Here is a 16,330-nt window from a genome sequence, read left to right as displayed (position 1 = left end):
AGGGCGGATCTCGGAGTTTGCTGGAATTTCTTTGTCTTTGTTATGAGAAACTTGACTGTAAATGATCACGGCATTCTAAATGATGACACCATTCTAAATGATGACACCATTCTAAATGATTACACCATTCTAAATGATTACACCATTCAAAACGATGACAGCATTCTAAATGATTACACCATTCTAAACGATGACAAAATTCTAAATGATTACACCATTCTAAACGATGACAACTAAACTTCTAAATGCTTAGAATGTGTTGTCATCTTTGTCAAAAAGGGCAGCTCTAGGAAAACTAGGGTTGTTAAATTAAAGGGTCAGTGTCAATGAAGATATGTTAAGTGTCGGAGGGTCTCAAGTCGTCTCCTTGTGGAAGAAAACTACTAGAACTGTGCAACAATATCCGGTCTGTTTCATTTCATCACGTATCACAAGATATTATGCAACAAGGCTAGATAATAAAACCAATATATATTTATAGTTCCAGAAAGATGCTGCGTTGGGATATAATTACTGACCTACCTATTCTATTCTCCGTCTCAAATGACAAAAGACCTTGTTATGCATAGGTGCGTTAATTTTAGCTCCGTCCACCGTCTTCAAAGTGTTTTTCTAAGATAACCAGCCACTTGTGCGGTGAGTCCACTGTGTTTCCTTTCTTCGGTTACTCTCGGCCATTTTTCTTTGTCTCCATTGTGCAAACACTGATACACGCGCACACACGCACAGGGCCTGTCTCACTCTCAAGCACACAGGTCGGCCTGGTTTTCGTAATGTCACTTTTACACCTAAAGAAGCAGATTAGCTAAATAGACTCAATTAAAAGGGGACCATCACACTCTCCCAGAAGTTTGGTTGGTGCATAAAACCTGGTAATTCAGATCAGCAAAAAGGTGTGATGGGTCCACACAACAACAACAACAACAACAAAAAGTCAAACCCTAAAAAACGTTGAATAACTTCTATGAGAGTCTTAAATGTTTGTGGATTTTCAGCATTTCTGACCTTGAGTGCACAGTGAACCCATTGCTATTCTAATTTATTACCGGACACAGAATTCTCAGAAGTAGTGAGGACTTGAGGAGAATAAGGATGTGAGTATTTAAAATGTTTTTAAAAATCCTTTATTGAAAATATGGTCGGGGGATTGCGCAATAGACCACACAAGCCACATGTTTTCAACGTTTTCAGGCTACCATGCAATTTGAGTGAGTGTGACAAGAACAGTTGCTGTATTTGTCCCAGGCTGTTGGCAGGCAGTTAGGACAAGTGTTTTTCACCTTAAGTCTAACAAAGTCTGTTTCCCAAATGGCACCCTATTCACTATATAGTGCACTACTTTTGACTAGGGCCCGTTGCAGCCAAAGGCTCCTATCTGGAATAGCTTTCATTAACTCTCTGAACTCACACAGTACATCAGTTCTAGAACATGTCTGAGTGTTGGTGTAAACATGTCTCAACATGTCTTCGGCACATGGTGTAATTATGTGTTGACTTGACACATATTACTGTACTCTGAAAATACTTTAATTTACGCATACACAAAACACAATAGAACACAATACACAAATACAAGAGTAAAAATTCGAATAAATCGGTACCAGACAAATGCATCAAATAAAAAAAACTAAATAATACGATTCATAAGATGTATTCTATAGTGTCTTAAATGTACACATTCCACTCCTCTTCCCCTAGCTGGCCAGTATGAAGAGTTGGAAGGAGATGCGTAACGAGATCCATTACCTGACGGCCAACGCCACAGGCTCCCCCAGCCACATGTACCAGGCCGTGTCCCGTATCGTCTGTGGCCACCCCGAGGGCGGTGGACTGAAGATCAAGTCCCTCAACTGGTACGAGGACAACAACTACAAGGCCCTGTTCGGTAACCATGGCGGCAACGGCAGCGACGACGAACCCGTGTCCGCCTACGACAACACCTCAAGTGAGTCCTTGGTCAACTCCCTGATCTGAACTTTTACATAAATTCATAGTTTTCACTTATATCAAACGTGGATCAATTTGTTCGTAATGTTAGAGTAAAAAAACGGAGTCTCCACGCACTTCAATCAGATGCAATTTCAGTTTGTAATTTTTGGTACAGCTTTTGCCACAGTAACCCTCTTCAAAGTGTATAGGCTACGGAATACTCAGCCTACGGTGGTGTGATACTAACCTGTGTCCGTCTGTCCTCCGCCCCTCAGCTCCGTACTGTAACAGCATGATGAGGAGTCTGGAAGCTAGCCCCATCTCCAGGATGATCTGGAGGGCCCTGAAGCCTCTCCTCATGGGAAAGATCCTCTACACCCCCGACACTCCCGCCACACAGAGGATCATACACGAGGTGAGAGACTCTAACTGAAGGAACACCAAAGGAACCTACATATAAATGTTTCTCCACTAACTCAGCATCGAGGCCAGGCAGCCATTTTAACCATCTCTCCGTTCTCTCTCCGTTCTCTCTCGCTCTCTCTCCGTTCTCTCTTTCTCTCTCTCCTATAACTCTCTCTCTGATCTCTCTTCCTCTTTCTCGACTCTCTCTTTCTCCCCTCTCTCTCCCTCTTATCTATCTTTCTCTCCTATCTCTCTCTCTCTCTCTCTCTCTCTCTTTCTTCCCCCCCCCACCCCACCCCCCAGATGAACAAGACGTTCCAGGAGCTGGGTATCCTGAGGGACCTGGGTGGGATGTGGGAGGAGATGAGGCCTAAAGTCTGGACCTTCATGGAGAGCAGTGAGGAGATGGACCTGGTTCGGGTGAGTTTCTACTCTCTCATCTGATCTTATGGTATTTACAGTTCTACCTACAGTATACAGTAGCTACAGATCGGTTGTCATGATACCAACAGTATCGGGCACTGTAGAAGAACACAGAAAACAGAGAACAACATAGGGTTCCACGCATAGGTTTGGTGTCGATAGGGTTTGAGGCTGCTAATGTGATCATGGTTCCTATTAGCCTAAAAGAAGGCTGTTGGGGAAGATCTTTTACATTGACGTTTGAGTCATTTAGCATACGGTCTAATCCAGAGCCACTTACAGTTAGTGCATTCATCTTAAGATAGCTAAGTAGGATGACCACATATCTCAGTCATAGTAAGTCCATTTGTCCTCAACAAAGTAGCTATCAGCAAAGTCAGAACTAGGAAGGTGGGAAAAGTATTTGAAGTGAAAGAACCCCCAGACAGTCCAAGCAATACATCATTTGCTGTGTGGTTTATTATTATTTATTGACAAGATGTTGTTAAAGATTTCAATCACCGTAACTAACGTGGTCTAACGGAAAACAATATTACAGTCAGAGTGCAGTATAACTGCAGTATGCTGCAAATACTGCGTCAAAAATAGAAATAAATGTTTACTGCAGTAATTTTGCGGTAAAGTATATTCTGCAATTACTGTGTCCAAAATACCACAGCCGACTGCAGTTACTGCACTTTTACCGCAGTTTCAAAACTGTAATATTTTTTTGAAAGGGGTTAGAAAAGAGGGGACAGTGTTTTCAGTGTACACACAGCAGGTTTATCGTCTTGAGAATCTGACATGCAGTTGAAAGGAAAGGGACAAACAACGATGAAATTACATTATTTGATTCATGTTAATTTAAGGTAACCGTAGGTGATAGGATCTTTCCATTTCTTACAGAGGTTGCCACCTAACATGGCTCCTCCTCATGCTGTGAGAAAGGCCATGGTCCTACCAGTAATGTATATCACCGGTCCAATACTGCCACACAGTGGTCGAAAATATATGACAAAAATGAACTCCCAGAGGCATTTTCTCCATAGCAATTCATTTTGTGGTATTTTTAGTGGCTTACAGCTAATGTGGCCATTAACCACAATGGCTTGTAATTGACTTATCATTACATAGTACTTTCTGGTGTGAGTGCTATTGATAGGAGACCCCTGATAATAGATACAGGCTAATGGATAGGATGGATGAATGATTTGAAGGAAACAAAAAACAAACCGTCAAAATGTACAGTTCAGACCATTTATTGTCTTTGAACTGGTGGAAATGCTTATGAGAGCGCTCCACACTACACAAACAACTATAGGCAACCAACACAGCGTCTATATCTGAATCTCTATCCGTCTGTTACCTTATTCCTGTCTAGACACTGCTTCAGAACAACGCCAGCGCCCGCTTCTTTAACGACCGTCTGGCTGGCACAGAGTGGAAGGCGGAGGACGTGTCCCGCTTCCTGACCAAGACTGCGGAGGACAAACGCCCCGCCGGCTCGGCCTACACCTGGAGAGAGGTGTTCAACGAGACCGACGACGCTATCAAGACCATCTCCCGCTTTATGGAGGTGCGTGTGTGCGCCGTTCTCAAGGACAGTTATACGCTTAGATGACACTAATAAGCGAATGACATACCGTAGGTGGAATTGGCCCCATTCTATAGTCTACACTCCTATCTAATTCCGTCAGCTCAGTTCAAGGTAAAGGACGTAAGATAACGAATGAGCCCCTGGTTCGTTTCTGTTAACACTGAGCACCAATAGATAGTGGTAATTCTAAGCCTTAGGTTTCCCGTGAACATCACATTTACCATGCCATTGTAAATCAAATCAATGCAGTTTAGACTTTGGTCAGTTTGTCAGTGTCTTACGTAACCCTGCTCTCTGTAGCTAAATGCTGATCCATTTTAATGGCTCCAATGAAAGGGTAACTGTTGTTGCCATGCCAGATTAAACGCTATTGGACAACCGAATGATTTTCCATTCCAGATAATTATACATGACATACTGTACGGGTTGAAAATAGTTTAGTGTGTCCAAATAGGCCTTGGCTTGGTGACGCCGGTCCCTTCAAAGTATGTGAGTCCCAAAAAGCTGGAGGCCAAAACCTTTAAGAGTCATGCTGATAGCTTTATGCGTTTTGCAAGGGTATTTGTGGCTCCTATAACACAATCATTATATACGGTATTAGTGCAGCTTATTACTTTAAAACATTTCCTCCGGCAACGCTGTACGCTGAGAGTCGGGACGCAAGTTCAGGGAGTGAATACACTTAATAAATAAATGAACAAAACAAGAAACACGAACAGCACGCCGACATGAAACAGAAACAATGACGACTGGGGAAGGAACCAAAAGGGAGGTGACAGATAAGGGGCAGGTAATCAAGGAGGTGATGGAGTCCAGGTGAGTGTCATGATGCACAGAACGCTGGTGACGGGAGTGCGCCATAACTAGCAGCCTGGTGACCTAGAGGCCGGAGAGGGAGCACACGTGACACTTCCTTGGAAATAAGGCCAATGGCCATTTAAATAAGCTTTTCAATGTGCATTTGTCAAAATGAGAAACTAATTCAAAATTGTAATTTATTTGCACAGTCATTTGATATCAAGTGAGTAGTTATTAGCCTGACAACCCTCCACAGTGTGTTAAAAGCCTGACAACCCTTCTTGTAATCTTCCACAGTGTGTGAACCTGGATAAACTAGAGCCAGTGGCCAATGAGGAAAGACTGGTCAACAAATCCATGGGTCTCCTAGACAACCAGAAGTTCTGGGCTGGGATAGTGTTCCCGGACATCGCCCGTAGCAACAGTTCTGACCTGCCGGGTAACGTCAACTACAAGATCCGCATGGACATTGACAATGTGGAGCGCACCAACAAGATCAAGGACGGGTAAGATCCATTTCATAAAAATGTTTACTACGACAACTCTGGCTGGCCAAATCAGATTGGCTTGCAGGTTGTATTTGGCCCGTGGGCCGCCGGTTGCCAACCCCTGCTGTAGACTAATGTATTTTATGCTTTTAGTTATTCTAGTTATTGAAAGAGTCCAGTATGTTGTAATAAGGTATTAGAAGCCAATCGTGAACATAGAGTATATGAACACGTCTTCCTAACTTTCTATCCTGGTCTCTCTGTAGTTACTGGGACCCTGGTCCCCGGGCCGACCCCTTTGAGGACCTGCGCTACATCTGGGGTGGTTTCTCCTACCTGCAGGACGTTATAGAACAGGGCATCGTCAGGGCGGTGACGGGCAGTAAGGAGAAGACTGGAGTCTACATCCAACAGATGCCTTACCCCTGCTACGTAGACGACATGTAAGTAGCGCTGCGGAGACTTGGAGACATGCTGTTGTTCTATAGCCAGGATGAAATATTATAGTGTATATGTGAATAACACAATATGATAGCATAGCACAGCACAGCATAGCACAGCATAGCAGAGCACACAAGACAACAAAGCAATTTTTTCCCCCCTTCTCAGAGAGTCATGCTGAAAAGTAGACATTTTTGAGCATAGAGATGAGGCTACAAGCTCCGGTTAGTTGTTAACACTGCCTGCGAAAGTACGCTGTATCTTTAATCATTTTCAGCGTTTCAGGATTTCTCTGTGCTCCCTCCTCTCCAGGTTCCTGCGGGTGATGAGTCGCTCCATGCCTCTCTTCATGACCCTGGCCTGGATGTACTCTGTGGCCCTCATCATCAAGGGCGTGGTCTATGAGAAGGAGGCGCGGCTCAAAGAGACCATGAGGATCATGGGATTGGACAACGGCATCCTGTGGCTCAGCTGGTTCATCAGCAGCCTCATCCCCCTGCTCATCTCCGCCTCGCTGCTGGTGGTCATACTCAAGGTGTGTGTGGAAGCAGACACACACACACGCACACATGCACGGAACCCTTACGCAATCACATACACACACATTTCACCATGTTTCATAATCTCATCCATCTCCTCTGGTCCAATCAGATGGGGAACCTGCTTCCCTACAGCGACCCTTGCGTGGTCTTCCTGTTTCTGGCTTCCTTTGCTGTGGTAACCATCATGCAGTGCTTCCTCATCAGTACCATCTTCTCCCGTGCCAACCTGGCGGCGGCCTGCGGAGGAATCATCTACTTCACCCTCTACCTGCCCTATGTCCTCTGTGTAGCCTGGCAGGACTACGTGGGTTTCGGGGCTAAAGTCATTGTGGTGAGTTCAGATCGCTAATACACTCTTTTGTTGTCGTGGTAATGTTGGAATGGGCTTGTAGTGGAGGTGGGTTTGTGAAACCCTCTCACGTGATGACGAGCTACCTTGCCCGAGACCTGAAGACTGTTCGAATCTACTTTGTCACTTTTTTGTTTGTTCTTTGTCATAAACATAGTCCTCTTTTCTAACTTGTGTTCTATTCTCCCGTCTTTCTCCAGAGCCTGTTGTCCCCGGTGGCGTTTGGGTTCGGCTGTGAGTACTTTGCCCTGTTTGAGGAGCAGGGAGTGGGAATCCAATGGTCCAACCTGTTGTCCAGCCCCTTGGAGGAGGACAGCTACTCCCTCACCACCTCCATCTGTCTCATGCTGTTTGACTCCTTCCTCTACGGGGTCATGACCTGGTACATCGAGGCTGTCTTCCCTGGTAAGCAGCAGCCAGAGGAAGCCATGTCGTTTGATGAACCTGTATTGTTTTTGAATGTGTTCCCAAGCATACCTACACACATTTTCTTATGTCTACCAACGGTATTAGGCAAATAAAATAGACCAGAAAAGAAATGTCATATTATAAAACGTCATATTATATTGTACATAAAGGAGTGTGTATTTGTACTCATCGTGTATGATGCCTGGTATTCCCCTTTAGGCCAGTATGGGATCCCCAGACCCTGGTACTTCCCCTTCACCAAGTCCTACTGGTGTGGAGAGAAACAAGGGAAGAATATGCAAGAAAGAAAGGAAGGAAACGCAGAAGGTAAATTTTAACAAGAAAATCTGCTTACACCTCTTTCTTTTAAATGGATTTAACACTTTTTTGGGGGGGGTGATTTTGATTTGAGATATTTCAGATGCTAATTTTGTCTTGTTTCGTCCTCAGCTGTGTGCATCGAAGAGGAGCCGTCTCACATCGAGCCTGGTGTTTACATCAAGAACCTAGTGAAGGTATATAGCCATGGCAACAAGCTGGCTGTAGACGGGTTGACCCTGGGTTTCTACGAGGGGCAGATCACCTCCTTCCTGGGGCACAACGGAGCCGGCAAGACCACTACCATGTAAGGCCTAGGATCAAAGAGCTTAATCTTGAGGGGCGTTTCTTTAAAACCTGCATCCAATCCCCTCGATCCCTTACATAACTAGACCAATCATATGCTTTAATGTGCCACAGTTCACAGAGCTGTGGCAGGACGGCTTATGGGGTTTATACACCTTTTATCAATCTAGACATTTTAAACTGCTGAAATGAATTTGTGTGTAAGGGCAATCTTTTGTTTGGATCGTTATTAACGTCGGGATAGATACAATTAAAACATTTTGACACGTTGAAAATACAACAGTCCGATGCAATATGTGTACATAGGAAATGTTTGAAACTAAACTGTGTTGAGTTAAATTGTGTTAATTGACAGGTATGGTTGTGTGTTCTGATAGGTCCATCCTGACGGGTCTGTTCCCGCCCACCTCTGGCACCGCCTACATCCTGGGCAAGGACATCCGCTCGGAGCTCAGCGCCATCCGACAGAACCTGGGCGTCTGCCCTCAGCACAACGTTCTCTTCAGCATGTAAGTCATCGCTACTGTACTATGACTGTTATACATACTCACTGGGGTTGACAGTTTTAGTACTTTACTAGTTCAAGTAAAACATAATGACTAGTCCTTCTAACTCAAGTTAATTTGCATAATACAATTGTAGCTGTTTATGACTGACTGTATCTGTTTCTTGCCCTCGTATCTTCCTCCTTTTCCTCCTCTTCCTCCTCTTCCTCCTCCTCCTCTGTCCCAGGCTGACGGTGGAGGAGCACATCTGGTTCTATGCCCGTCTGAAGGGTCTGTCTGAGGAGAAGGTGAAGGCTGAGATGGAGCAGATCGTCAACGACATCGGCCTGCCTCACAAACGCCAGTGTCGTAGCAACACGCTGTCCGGTAAGGGGTTCTCCTTCCTGTCGATATAACAACTATATCAGCCGTTGTTAAAAATAGTAGTATTGCTGAGAATAATTGAAGCTGATCGACCCTGTTTGTTTTGGTCTCAGGGGGCATGCAGAGGAAACTGTCAGTGGCGTTGGCGTTCGTTGGAGGGTCAAAGGTCGTGATCCTGGATGAACCCACTGCTGGAGTCGACCCCTACGCACGCCGGGGCATTTGGGACCTGCTTCTGAAGTATCGTGCAGGTAACGAACTGTACATAGAATTTTTACTATTTCTCCTGTGTTGGAGGAGTGAGACTGTCATTATGCAAACAATTGCTCTGAAACAAATGTGTATGGAAAGCAGGCAAATGATTATGTAAATATGCTAACGGCTAGCTTTATTATATCCAATCTAATGTCCTCTTCTTGGTTCTTATCACCCTCCCCTGGTTCTCTCTCCCCCCCTCAATCGCTCTCCCCCCCTCTCTCTCCTCACCCCCTCAGGCCGCACCATCATCCTCTCAACTCACCACATGGACGAGGCGGACATCTTGGGCGACCGCATCGCCATCATCTCCCACGGCAAGCTGTGCTGCGTGGGCTCCTCCCTGTTCCTGAAGACCCAGCTGGGGACGGGGTACTACCTGACCCTGGTGAAGAGAGACTTCGACCTGACCCTCAGCTCCTGTAGGAACTCCTCCAGCAGCAGCTCTGTCTCCTACAGCAAGAAGGTGGGCCTCCCTCAGCCGCAACCTCAGGCCCTCACAGTCCTAAAGGTAGATTGAAATACATCCGGGATGAAGGGACGAAAATCCCCCAGATCCCGACACCTCCCGACACATATAAACTACGGTACTCACTTTTAAAGGTAGATTTAAAGACATCACAGTTATGAGAATTGGCAGAAATGGAATTCTTCTCACAGCTAGACTGCTCTGATCTTTAATTCACATAATAACCAAGTTAATCGCCCTGTGCCAGACAAATATAAATGCACCTTATGCTAATGAGAATTTTACCTCAGTTAGACTAACCAGTGTCGTTTTTCTCTCTGCAGGGGGACAGTGTTTCTGAGAGCAGCTCTGATGCTGGACTGGGTAGTGAACCTGAGAGTGAAGCCACCACTATTGGTAAGTCAGAAAAATGCCTTACGGGCACACCTTGATCCCTATAGAAGGGTCGTTTTATTGTACCGTTTTCAATTTGATCAGAAAGGAACAATAAATGATCATTTAAACCGTTTGGTACTCATCCTTTTTTGGATAACAATAACATGATGCTGACGATAATGACGCTGACGATAATCCTTTTGATCCTTATCCTCCTCGCAGACGTAACCATGATCTCCAATGTGATCTTCAAGCACGTCCCCGCTGCCAGGCTGGTTGAGGACCTGGGCCATGAACTCACCTACGTTCTGCCCTACAAGGCGGCCAAAGGCGGAGCCTTCGTGGAACTCTTCCACGAGATCGACGACCGCCTGTCTGACCTCGGCATCTCCAGCTACGGCATCTCAGACACCACCCTGGAAGAGGTACGGCAGATAACCAAGCAGTTGGATTTGACCATTTAAAAAAAAATATTTACATGCTATATTCTTTTAAGTGAGTTATTGTGTCAGTTGATTATTTGATGCATGTATGTTGACTTTGGTTCTTTTATAAAAAAAACATATTTACAATACATTTTTGTAGATTTTCCTGAAAGTAGCAGAGGACAGTGGAGTGGACGCTGCTGAACTTCCCAAATCTGGTGAGACATTATCATACTACCCCATTGAAACCCCTTTATAGCAAATACTTAATTTATTAGTGTTCCGTTACTCATTATTACTCCGTGACTCAACCTTCTCTATGTCGCCTTTCATTCAGATGGCACCATCCCGGCTCGTAGGCACCGCAGACACGCATTCGGAGACCACCAGAGCTGTCTGAAACCCTTCACCGAGGACGACGCTTTCGACTTCAACGACTCAGAAGGTGACCCAGGTACCATTTATTAGCCATGAACCATCACTTCACTCCTCTCACGTTCCATTGGAACGAAGCGCTCTTCGTTTCGCCGTTAATTCACTAAAAGGATCTCATCTCATTTTAAAGCATCATATCTGTGCATTTTGCCCTTGAACACGGTCGTCACTAGTTACCACAGCCACAAAGTCATAAACCCTACCTATTTCTACAATTTCTGTTCTTAAAATGTGATTTTAAACCTAACCCTAACCTTAATCATACAAACAAACCTTATGCCTAACCCTAACCTTAAATGAAACATTTTATTCATTTTTGCGATATTTTGACATTGTGGCTGTGGTAACTAGTGGAAACCCTCGAACACTTGAGGCTCATTCACTTTCTCCTCTTCCTGCCCCAGAATCTCGTGAGACGGACTGGCTGGGAGGCTCGGATGGTAAAGGCTCGTACCAGGTCAAAGGCTGGCGTCTGATTAGACAGCAGTTTGTGGCGTTGATATGGAAACGCTTCCTGTATGCCCGGCGCTCCAGGAAAGGCTTCTTCGCTCAGGTAAACTGGACTCATCAGGGCATTACAAATAAAATCAAAGTTGATCAAAGTTGTTAAGTGTTACATTTTAATTCATCATCATTAAATGATCTAGCAATGGTGCAGCAGGTACATTTACCTCTCTGCATCTATTGTACTGCACAAGTTTATACCATATTTTTACTGGCATTGTGGGTAATTGCCGTGTTTACCTTGGAACCTCTTCATTTGGTAGCGAAGTAGATCTTCAACTTCAAATATCAGTTCCTGTTGTAAACGGAGCCTTGTCCTGTGTTGGTTTCAGATCGTGCTTCCTGCTGTGTTTGTGTGCATCGCCCTCGTCTTCAGTCTCATCGTCCCTCCGTTTGGAAAGTACCCCAGTCTAGAGCTGGAGCCTGGCATGTATGAAGAACAGTTCACCTTCATCAGGTACGACCAACGCTAACTTTATGGAGCGATATTAGTGCCAACAGAATGTTTATTTGTTTTCATATATCTTTGAATATGTAGATACTTCTCGCATTCACTCAGTTATTTGAACCGAGGTTAGAAAGCCTGGAAATCAAAGTTCAAAACCAAAGTATAGTGTTTCTTACATAGAGAAATTATGTTATATAAACGTATACAATGAAGGTCACCCATTGGGTTGTAAGAAGTAGTGCCGTGTCTGTTTCCTTGACGATGGTACAATATTATCTCGTCGCAGCAACGACGCCCCTGAGGATGCAGACACTAACAAGCTGTTGGGTGCCCTGACAAACTATGATGGCTTTGGTTCACGCTGTAACTCACCGTAAGTCTGACCCCCCCCCCCCCCCCTACTAACCAAATACAATGAGGCTAAACTACAGTATCGATATTCACTGGTTGTAAAAGAGTTGATAGTTAAATACTTGTCGCTTTGAAGAGTGATTATAACTCTTTCTCTCTTTCTCTTTCTCTCTCTCTCTCTCTCTCTCTCTCTCTCTCTCTCTCTCTCTCTCTCTCTCTCTCTCTCTCTCTCTCTCTCTCTCTCTCTCTCTCTCTCTCTCTCTCTCTCTCTCTCTACCTCTCTCTACCTCTCTCAACAGTCATGCTCCTTGCAACACGTTGGATGATGAGTGGGCCGCTCCTGAGGTACCGGAGAGTGTGAGGGACATCTTTATGAATGGCAACTGGAGTATGGAAAACCCCTCTCCTCTGTGTGAGTGCAGCTGTGAAGGACGCAAGAAGATGCTACCTGAATGCCCAGCGGGAGCTGGTGGTCTGCCTCCTCCACAGGTATACACACATGAGAAAACGCACACGCGCACACGCACACGCAAAAACACACACACACAGAGAAATGCAGATAATGTAGTATCCACAAAAGTTTAATCTCGTTCTTTCTCTTCAGGTGAAAATCAGTGACAAAGGTACCCTGCAAAATCTGACTGGCAGAAATATCTCAGATTACCTGGTCAAAACCTATGCTCAGATTATCGGGAAAAGGTATAATTGATTGTATTATTTTATTACAAATGTAGATGTTCATTTTAATGCGCCATTTGATTTCAATGAAAAAGGAGGTGGAACATTATGTTAATACTGTACATGGTGTCTTTTCACAGTTTGAAGAACAAAATCTCGGTCAATGAATTCAGGTAAACTGGCAGGCGTCAATCTCTCAATGCTAAATACACTGTAGGTCTTTAGAACGCGCCATAGGCATCAGTAGTGGTCTGAGAACGTTCTGTACCACGTTATTCAATAATATGCAAATGTTTTTTTTTTATGCAGATATGGTGGATTCTCATTGGGCGCTAGGAACACTCAGCTCCTCCCACCAGGTGATGATATTGATCAGGCCATCTCTGAGATCAGACGACGCTTCCACCTGGAAAGAGTAAGCCTTACCATTACATACTTAATATCCCCTAAACATACCCTGGAACAATGCCACTGTACTGTACAGTATTATCAACATAGAAATAGAATGGCTAGAATGGACGTTCAAGTCCAGGTTCTGTTTTGTGTGTAACGGCGGCCATATTGAGTGTACTCATGAGTGTTTCACTCAAATTATTAGGGTCTGAGGGGCTTTGTCCCTTCTAACAATTAAATTTCTAGGATTACCAATACTTGCTATTTGTTTAAATGTTGGCATTTAATGTTGTTAGGGTTAGCTTGCGTACTAAACTGGGTTTTGCGGTCTTTCTCTGTATAGGGGACTGCTGCTGACCGTTTCCTTGCCAGCTTATCCAGTTTTATCCAGGGACTGGACACTAAGAACAACGTCAAGGTTAGTTTAGTGCTTTGGTGCAAATTTTCCACACTTGTATAAATGTAGGGTTCAACTGCAGGTCTTTTGTTGCACAATTTCGATTGCACAGTGATTTCATTTAATCACATGTTGAACTTCGTGCCGCTTGTACTGTGGGAACATTGTTTCAGACCCAACACAGTAGATTTCTATGCTTACACAGCTGAAAAGCTTTTACAATTGCTACGACTGCACTTTGACCTTAATGAGCAGGTTAAGACCGACGGAAATGCCATGACCAGGAAATGAGACTTGAGGAAACGCTCACACTGTTTTTCAGGGAACTTGAACGATGTTGATTATATCCAGACCAAAGACCTTTTGTTCCAGAACCTAAAGTCACTCATCATCACTTCCGTTATTCTACCAAGAAGCGGAAGATGAGGCCTTTGTGTGTGTGTGCTTAGTCAGTTTTCGCATTTATCGCTTCCGCCATTTTAAGACCTCACAAAACCACTTCTTCCTTCCTCTGTTTTAATAGCTCCTCCCTCCTAACCTCTGTCCTGTAACCTCTGACCCCATCCAGATCTGGTTCAACAACAAGGGGTGGCACAGCATCGGGTCTTTCCTGAACGTGATGAACAACGGAATCCTGCGCGCCAGCCTGCCCGCCGGCCAGGACTCCAGCAAGTATGGCATCCGTGCCTTCAACCACCCACTCAACCTCACCAAGGAGCAACTGTCCCAGGTCGCACTGTAAGTACCTAGCCGACAACTCAAATTCTTCCATGAAATAAATTTCTCATCTATCAATAACATGGATTGGAAGAAATATACAGTATGACAATGCACCTCCTTATAGTAATTGAAAGGTCGCTAGTTCGAATCGCAATAGCAGACAAGGTGAAAAATCTGTTGATGGGCCCTTGAGCAAGGCAATTAATCCTAATTGCTCAATGGGGGGGTGAATCAGAGAGAGTTGGGATACGCAAAAAAACACATTTCCAAATCACACATGCATATAATACACACTGTGTGTGTGAAATAGAACAAGTGTAAGTACCAACCTAATTACTATTAATTTTTTTATAAAAAAGCATGGCAACACTTTACATCCAGGCATAATGCTTTATAACTTGTTCTATGTATGACTCAGAAGCATCTTTCCCTATGCGTGCTCCCTCCAGGATGACCACCTCTGTGGACGTGCTGGTGTCCATCTGCGTGATCTTCGCCATGTCTTTCGTCCCGGCCAGCTTCGTAGTCTTCCTCATCCAGGAGAGAGTGAACAAGGCCAAACACATGCAGTTCATCAGTGGGGTGCAGCCCTTCCTCTATTGGGTGTCAAACTTCATCTGGGACATGGTAAGGCTTCTCGTCTCATCCTGCACTCTTTGGGGGAAAAAAGGTTCTATCTAAAACCTTTAAGGGTTCTATTAAGAACCGTTAAGGGTTCTATCTAGAACCTTTAAGGATTCTTTGGCTGTCCCCATAGGAAAACCATTTAAAGAACCTTTTTGGGTTCCATGTAGAACCTTTTTTTGGGTTCCATGTAGAACCTTTTCCACAGAGGGTTCTACATGGAACCCAAAATGTTTCTACCTAGAACAGTGGAGGCTGCTGAGCGGAGGACGGCTCATAATAATGGCTGGAATGGAGTCAATGGAATGGTATCAGAACACATCAAAGGCGTTGTTTCCATGTGGTTGATGCCATTCCATTGACTCCCTTCCAGACATTATTATGAGCCTTCTTCCTCTCAGCAGCCTTCACTGGCCTAGAACCTAAAAGGGTTCTACCTGGAACCAAAAAGGCTTCTCCTATGGCGACAGCCAAAGAACTTTAAGTTCTACGAGTGTAGAGAGGTCAGTGTGGATATACAGTATACCATATATATTAGCCTTACAGTGACTAGTGAACGTATAACTTTTTAGATGTCATTTGAAGGCAGCATAATGTGGAGACTGTAGTGACTTTCAATAACTGTATATTAGACTTTTATAAAAATACAAATAACTTGAGACACCATGGAAATGTCACAAACACATCTTCTCCGTTGTTTGAAGTCAACTCATTGGAAAAACTCTGTATCTGGACTGTACGCAGCATGTTCCTTTACCCTGAAATGGTATGTGACTGTATGAGAAAGTCCTGAATGTCCTGGCCTCTTCCTGTATGTTCCAGTGTAACTACATCGTCCCTGCTACTCTGGTCATTATCATCTTCATCTGCTTCCAACAAGACGCCTACGTCTCCTCCACCAACCTGCCTGTACTGGCCCTGCTGCTGCTGCTCTATGGGTGAGGGACACATACATACACACACAGAGGCACACAGACGCAGAAACACACACCACACATGAACACATGCAGAAGAACACACACGCAGAAAACACGTGCAGGCACACAGACACTGCCTTCGACACACACGATATGTCGCACACAAACTACGTCACTCACACACCATATGTCCTAGCGATGTAAGGCTGCGTCTATATACGATTGGGAGTTACAACGTACCTGTTCTCACTTCCTGTTGATGTCTGTTCCTAGGTGGTCCATCACGCCCCTGATGTACCCGGCGTCCTTCTTCTTTAAGATCCCCAGCACGGCCTACGTGGTGCTCACCTCCGTCAACATCCTCATCGGCATCAACGGCAGCGTCTCCACCTTCGTCCTCGAGCTCTTCGGCAGCAACGTGCGTACAACAAGTCTTCATAGGGCTTCGTTAGACTTCATAGGGACTTAATAGGGCTTCGTTAGACTT

General features: G+C 44.6%; 1 protein-coding gene across 5 annotated transcripts in view; it reads left to right on the top strand.

Moving 5' to 3' along the window:
- The window catches only part of LOC120052909 (phospholipid-transporting ATPase ABCA1-like), a 39,787-nt gene that overhangs the window by 17,422 nt on the left and 6,035 nt on the right, over positions 1–16,330 (top strand). For 2 of the 5 annotated variants that reach the window (XM_039000126.1, XM_039000124.1), the window contains 31 exons: positions 1,699–1,945; positions 2,205–2,344; positions 2,638–2,754; positions 4,118–4,312; positions 5,429–5,637; positions 5,886–6,062; positions 6,373–6,595; positions 6,712–6,933; positions 7,152–7,356; positions 7,579–7,686; positions 7,810–7,984; positions 8,361–8,492; positions 8,716–8,855; positions 8,966–9,103; positions 9,347–9,618; positions 9,900–9,972; positions 10,174–10,376; positions 10,537–10,594; positions 10,714–10,830; positions 11,216–11,364; positions 11,648–11,772; positions 12,050–12,136; positions 12,414–12,603; positions 12,719–12,813; positions 12,933–12,965; positions 13,102–13,207; positions 13,529–13,603; positions 14,151–14,320; positions 14,752–14,929; positions 15,749–15,864; positions 16,117–16,261. In XM_039000126.1, coding sequence (XP_038856054.1) covers positions 1,699–1,945; positions 2,205–2,344; positions 2,638–2,754; positions 4,118–4,312; positions 5,429–5,637; positions 5,886–6,062; positions 6,373–6,595; positions 6,712–6,933; positions 7,152–7,356; positions 7,579–7,686; positions 7,810–7,984; positions 8,361–8,492; positions 8,716–8,855; positions 8,966–9,103; positions 9,347–9,618; positions 9,900–9,972; positions 10,174–10,376; positions 10,537–10,594; positions 10,714–10,830; positions 11,216–11,364; positions 11,648–11,772; positions 12,050–12,136; positions 12,414–12,603; positions 12,719–12,813; positions 12,933–12,965; positions 13,102–13,207; positions 13,529–13,603; positions 14,151–14,320; positions 14,752–14,929; positions 15,749–15,864; positions 16,117–16,261 — 4,620 coding nt within the window. The remainder of the gene's footprint in view (positions 1–1,698; positions 1,946–2,204; positions 2,345–2,637; positions 2,755–4,117; positions 4,313–5,428; positions 5,638–5,885; positions 6,063–6,372; positions 6,596–6,711; positions 6,934–7,151; positions 7,357–7,578; positions 7,687–7,809; positions 7,985–8,360; positions 8,493–8,715; positions 8,856–8,965; positions 9,104–9,346; positions 9,619–9,899; positions 9,973–10,173; positions 10,377–10,536; positions 10,595–10,713; positions 10,831–11,215; positions 11,365–11,647; positions 11,773–12,049; positions 12,137–12,413; positions 12,604–12,718; positions 12,814–12,932; positions 12,966–13,101; positions 13,208–13,528; positions 13,604–14,150; positions 14,321–14,751; positions 14,930–15,748; positions 15,865–16,116; positions 16,262–16,330) is intronic. The other 3 variants (XM_039000129.1, XM_039000128.1, XM_039000127.1) reach the window with 3 other exon arrangements.

This window comes from Salvelinus namaycush, chromosome 8 (assembly GCF_016432855.1).
Source record: "Salvelinus namaycush isolate Seneca chromosome 8, SaNama_1.0, whole genome shotgun sequence".
Classification (NCBI taxonomy): Eukaryota; Metazoa; Chordata; class Actinopteri; order Salmoniformes; family Salmonidae; genus Salvelinus; species Salvelinus namaycush.
Note: the sequence above shows the minus strand (reverse complement) of the source record. Positions and strands in the feature narration are given on the sequence as shown.